This window comes from Siphateles boraxobius, unplaced genomic scaffold (genome assembly GCF_051911475.1).
Source record: "Siphateles boraxobius isolate OS27281-9 unplaced genomic scaffold, OSU_SipBor_1 130, whole genome shotgun sequence".
In the NCBI taxonomy this organism is placed as follows: Eukaryota; Metazoa; Chordata; class Actinopteri; order Cypriniformes; family Leuciscidae; genus Siphateles; species Siphateles boraxobius.
The window spans coordinates 1293277-1300000 of record NW_027508734.1 but is presented as its reverse complement, the minus strand read 5'-3'; the positions used below and the strand labels follow the sequence as shown (position 1 = coordinate 1300000).

The window sequence follows — 6724 nt, the reverse complement described above, 5'->3', positions numbered from 1 at the left end:
TATTTATGCTTGTGTTAATTTCTGAAAACTATCATGATGAACAAAACGTGTAAGAATCATAAACTTTTGTAAGGTCATAGTTTCTTTTCTGACACAAAAGCCAATGGAAAAATACAATTGAGTTTGTTGGGGGAAACAGGGTTATGCGAATCTATGGTCGGCTTGTGGTGCACTTTATGACAGATAAATGCACTTTATGACGGATAGATGCACTTTTATCGACTTCAAAACAGAAACGGCCATTCACTGCCATTATGAAATGGTACGAAAACCAATGGTATGAAACCATTGGTTCAGTTCCAGCACCTCACCTCCTACAACAGGGAGTTTGGAGTTCTCGGATCGCGACACAACGGTCGGCAGGCCCGTCGCGCACAGAACCAGCATGTCCAGGAACCCGCTGTGAGGCGCCACGGCCAAGACCGGAGCTTCCCTCAGGCCCGCCTGACGCCCTCGGACCTTAATCCACAAGAAACCCACGGAGAAGAAGACGGCCCGGCTGAGGAAGAGTATGATGGGGTGGAAGAGCCAGCGACGCCAGCCCTGCACAGGCTCCGCCCCTTCCGCCTCGGACAGGCCGGCCAATCGCAGGCGAGCGATGGGCCACATGAGCAGGAAGAAGAGGGTGGCGAGGGTGATGCGGACCGGAAACAGGACCACGCCCAGAATGAGTCCCTAAGAGAGACATCAGAAGTGTTTCATTGGTCAGATAAGTCACATGGCTCAAGTTTAAGTCGAGTGGGATTGTCTTCTTTATGTTGTGTCTCAAGTCTTCTTTATGTCGATTCTCAAGTCTTCTTTATGTCGAGTCTCAAGTCTTCTTTATGTCGAGTCTCAAGTCTTCTTTATGTCGAGTCTCAAGTCTTCTTTATGCCGTGCCTTAAGGCTTCATGTCGAGTCTCAAGTCTTCTTCATGTCGAGTCTCAAGTCTTTATGTCGAGTCTCAAGTCTTCTTCATGTCGAGTCTCAAGTCTTTATGTCGAGTCTCAAGTCTTCTTCATGTCGTGTCTCAAGTCTTTATGTCGAGTCTCAAGTCTTCTTCATGTCGAGTCTCAAGTCGAGTCTCAAGTCTTCTTCATGTCGAGTCTCAAGTCTTTTTTATGTCGAGTCTAAAGTCTTCTTCATGTCGTGTCTCAAGTCTTCATGTCGAGTCTCAAGTCTTCTTTATGTTGAGTTTCAAGTCTTCTTCATGTCTCAAGTCTTCTTCATGTCTCAAGTCTTCTTCATGTCGAGTCTCAAGTCTTCTTCATGTCGAGTCTCAAGTCTTCTTCATGTCGAGTCTCAAGTCTTCTTCATGTCGAGTCTCAAGTCTTCTTATGTCGAGTCTCAAGTCTTCTTCATGTCGAGTCTCAAGTCTTCTTTATGTTGAGTCTCAAATCTTCTTCATGTCGAGTCTCAAGTCTTCTTCATGTCGAGTCTCAAGTCTTCTTCATGTCGAGTCTCAAGTCTTCTTCATGTCGAGTCGCAAGTCTTCTTCATGTCGAGTCTCAAGTCTTCTTCATGTCGAGTCTCAAGTCTTCTTCATGTCGAGTCTCAAGTCTTCTTCATGTCGAGTCGCAAGTCTTCTTCATGTCGAGTCTCATGTCGAGTCGCAAGTCTTTATGTCAAGTCTCAAGTCTTCTTTATGTCGAGTCTCAAGTCTTCTTTATGTCGAGTCTCAAGTCTTCTTAATGTCATGTCTCTAGTCTTCATGTCGTGTCTCAAGTCGTTATGTCGAGTCTCAAGTCTTCTTCATGTCGAGTCTCAAGTCGAGTCTCAAGTCTTCATGTCGAGTCGCAGTCTTAAGTGGAGTCTCACGCCTTCTTTATGTCAAATCTTAAGTTGAGTCTCAAGTCTTCTTTATGTCGATTCTCAAGTCTCAACAGGAGGATACCCAGAATGAGTCCCAAAGAGAGACATCAGAAGCGTTTCATTGGTCAGATAAGTCATGGGGCTCAAGTCGAGTCTCAAGTCATCCAATTTGGGACTCAAGTCCAAGTCATGTGACTCAAGTCCACAACCCTCGTTTTATGTGGCAATTTTCTAAGAACAACACAATGAGACTAATGAACATATCAGCATCTTTATTTTCAACAACTTAAATAAACTTAAAAAAATAAATCATTGTAATGTGCTTATCACAAATTTTCAAAGCCCAAATTTCACAGTGTCCAATAACCTCCAAATGGCAAAACCAAGGACATTGATGTAAGAATGAATTAGGAATGAATGTAATTTTTACCTGCCTGTCACAAAGTTGTCAAAGTGCTAAAGAAATCACAGAACAAATGTTTAACATAACACTGAGTAACACTGTAATCACAGCCGAAAGTGTAAAGTTAAATATATTAGAGTGTACTATTAAATCCAGCAACACTATAACTGCAGGAAGAGTGTTCATAAGAATTAAGAAATATAAGCTAAGGATATACCTGTGGTCACGCGTCACGTGAGGTATCGGTCTTTGGTATCTTTGGGGTATTTTTACGAGTAAATCAAGTACATGAGCTTGGTATCGGTATGGGTGCATACCTAATTTTAATCTGTCATATGGCCATATTATAATGTACCCCACCTATGGGGCATGTTGTCACATTTCACTTCCATTCTATCGGGGTAAATCAAGAAAAAAGTATACACTGTATAATGAAAAAAACCACACAATTGTACTAGACAAATATAGACGTTATGTGTCTGTGTGGGGTGGGCTTTATGTAGGCTAATTCTCTAAACCCCAAGTGGATTTACACAAACTGAGAAAGAAAGGCAAAAAGTGTTAGGTTATGCCCTGCTCGAGGGACAGAAAGATGTGCCATAGTGATTCCAGCCAGTTTGTTTCTATCCAGCCTGTCATTTATAGTCATTAGTTGGTCTAGATGGATGATATAACTTGATTTCAACTATAATGCAAACCAATTTGCAGCAGCAACAAACCAGCTTGCAAACATGAGCTGGTTTCTCTGAAACTGCTCAAAATACTTTCTTCGCTCGTAATGAAAACTCAATATTTTATGTCCATTTATTTGGTAAGTACTCGTACAATAACTGTGATCATGAACAAGCTTGTCGTTAATGTAAAATGAACCCTAGACTTTATTTGGCAATAATTACCAGCTGACTGAACAATAAGCTTTCATAATGTTTAAACATGACTAAAACTGTGAGCTGAAAAGAGTATAAAGTCTTAAAAAGGAAATACTGGATGTGCAGCATATAAAATTCACCACGGTAAAATACCATAGTCAGCACAGCTATAGCCTTAGTGCCTTTTAAATGTAAGATCAAAGCTAACACAAAACATTTATATATGATTTGACAATTCTGCAGTTTGGTTGCCGCTAGGTTACATCACATCACAACAAGACAAGATGCAGTCGACATATTTTGATTATGCAAAATATTTAAAGCGCAAACATATCTTACTTTAATACACACTGCTGTGAAAATACATTTAGACAACAATCTGATGTCTGTGCATATCTACAATGAAAATAATATTTCTGTAGGCTACAATATGCCTTTATTATTTGAGAAGGTTTCTCTTTCAAGTGGATCATATAAGTGTCTCCTTGCTTGGAATCAAAAGGATTGGAACCCGTGCTGAAATAACCGTTCTGTTTATATAGTTCACTGGTCACTATTTAAATAAGTCGTTTAAAATAATCGTTACTTTTTTCTTTTGACAAAAATCGGTGAACTTTTAACAGCGAGTTCAATGACAGAACATTGATAATAACCTGAGTTTTATTGTAGCAATCGCTTGCTGTAGTAACAATATTATTTGTCGGAAAGTTCGGTTACCATGGTGATTTTCGTAAAAGTTCACGCGGAACACACGTCAGCTGACGTACGGGTTTATTTTTCGCACACACGTCACTCAGAACGCTTCTTACCCGAATCCGCTGAGCAGCTGTTAGATCCACTTCATAGACGAACGGGTGAGGAGTTTGTCCTTTATCCTTCAAAATCATCGCGAACACACACTAATAATAAATACTGAACAATAAACCGTGTTCTCAGAGGAGGACTAGGAACCGTGCGCACAAACGAGTGAATAAACAAGTGAATAAAAAGTTCAGGTGAGGGTGACACTAAAACAAAACTTCAAGTGTATGTGAAACGAACCCTAAGTAAAACTACTGATGTGAAACGAAAACGTGTTGGACCTCCGAGAACGATCAGCACACACACATACACACACTCACATAACTAACTTAAGTAAAAGAAACTGGAGAAGATTCACACGCTTAATCGACCCCGCCCCCCCTAAACACAGTTTGACCCTTTACAGTCCGGTTTGGGTTTGACCCGGTATCCATCACTCGACTTGGCCCCGCCCATTCGACAAGCAAACTTATTAACCCCGCCCACAACACATACGTCACGCACAATAGTCCCGCCCACTCAATCACGCCCACAGAAACTAATTATTCCAGACTTAATTTCACTTACAACAACAGGTTTTCAAACTTTTTCAGAAGACAGAAACATATAAAATGAATTTATTAATTCATACCTTTAAATGCTATCATCGATGATTCAATATCTCTCACACTATGTAATGCTGAAAGAAAAACAACACCATAGTTCAAGGATAAAAACAATATTTTTAATGTGACGATGAGTCTTTGTTTGGACACAAACATGCAACAAGTCATCAATATTTTTGGCCCATTTTCCTGGATTTTATGTTTGTGGATTTTGGCTTTTAAGATTTTATTTTCAATTATTAAAAAAAAAAAAAGATTTATAAAAAAAAAAAAAAACTAATTACAATTATTTTATTAAGTAATAATTTACAATTATTTATTTAGTCGCACACTAGTATATAAAAAAAGCCACAACTCTCTCCTGCATTACGTTTGATTTCTATGAAGAACATCGAACATAAAGAAGAAAAGGTTCTATTATGGAACGTTAAAGCTTTCGGGTTCCAACATGAGATCATTTTATAATTTAGTTTTAATTAATTATATTTTTTATTTCAAGTTAACAGCTCATAAACATACTTTATCACTAGAAAAAATGGAAATACCGCTTAATAACGTATTAAACATGGAAGTATTACGCAATAATTTCAGACATTTTGTCAGAGTGTCATTAAACTGCAGGCAGAACCCGATAGTGTTCTACAGTCTATTCTCAGTGTGTGACGGTCATCTGTTGGTTTAGTAGCACACTTTCACACACAACACCAGTGAATCAGTTTAAGAAATCCTCATTCTTGGCACTTGTGAAAATATGTAAATATGATCTAGTGTTTATGCTAAAGTTCACTGACTCCAGCTGAGATGTTTGTGGGCTGAGAGAGAGTTTCCACACTTACACAAAATGCGTTTCGGAAGAGAGCGAGAGAAACCCGTCGGTCAGGTCCACGGCTCATTGTTCTGTGGGTGGAGAACCTCGTTTATTACATTCAGAAACTCGTAACCGCTGAGAGTTGTGCTCCACACACACACACACACACACACACACACACACACACACACACACACACACACACACACACACACACACACACACACACACACACACACACACACACACACACACGTCAGATGCTCTTAAACACTGAGAGATGTGCCACACACACACACACACACACGTCAGATGCTCATAACCACTGAGAGATGTGCTACACACACACACACGTCAGATGCTCATAACCACTGAGAGATGTGCTACACACACACACACGTCAGATGCTTTTAAACACTGAGAGATGTGCTACACACACACACACACACACACGTCAGATTCTCATAACCACTGAGATGTGCTTCAGACACACACACACACACACACACACACACACACACACACACACACACACACACACACACACACACACGTCAGATGCTCATAACCACTGAGAGATGTGCTACACACACACACACACACACACACACACACACACACGTCAGATGCTCTTAAACACTGAGAGATGTGCCACACACACACACACACACACACACACACACACACACACACACACACACACACACACACACACACACACACACACACACGTCAGATGATCATAACCACTGAGAGATGTGCTACACACACACACACACACACACACGTCAGATGCTCTTAAACACTGAGAGATGTGCTACACACACACACACACACACACACACACACGTCAGATGCTCATAACCACTGAGAGATGTGCTACACACACACACACACAGGTCAGATGCTCTTAAACACTGAGAGATGTGCTACACACACACACACACACACACACACACACACACGTCAGACGCTCGTCAGTAACACCTGTCAGTCAGAGACGCTGCTGAACGAGTAAATCCAGAGTCACGACTGGCCAACACACACAGAAACTCAAACTACAGTAAAACTAAAGCCTCGAGCAACATTTATCTCACGAAAACCAGCACAACTCTTAAACTGTGACTTTCATAATCGTATTTCTTTTATTTAAAGCTGCTTTTGATACGACAAAAAAACTCAGTCTTGTTGTTTTCGCCTTTGGTATAGATATTAATCTCAGCCAAACATCAACTGAGTGAATAATTCACTCTTTAATGTAAATATATGTGTCTATAATATGTCTTTATATATTATTTATTTAAGCTCAAATTTATTATACATTTTATATTAATAAAAAGTGTTTGCTAATTTGACTCAAGATATTAACCTTACCTGAACATAAATTATGAATAATTCAAACAAACACACACAAACACAGTGTTGTGTGTGTGTGTGTGTGTGTGTG

At 40.0% G+C, this 6724-nt stretch overlaps 1 protein-coding gene across 1 annotated transcript in view; it reads right to left on the bottom strand.

Annotated features, from left to right (window-relative positions):
- The window catches only part of lpcat4 (lysophosphatidylcholine acyltransferase 4), a 17073-nt gene extending 12734 nt beyond the window's left edge, over positions 1–4339 (bottom strand). The window contains exons 1-2 of the mRNA XM_077227461.1: positions 3873–4339; positions 312–675 (exon numbers count right to left, since the gene is read on the bottom strand). Coding sequence (XP_077083576.1) covers positions 312–675; positions 3873–3950 — 442 coding nt within the window. The 5' untranslated portion in view covers positions 3951–4339. The remainder of the gene's footprint in view (positions 1–311; positions 676–3872) is intronic.
- Positions 4340–6724: the final 2385 nt, after the last annotated feature.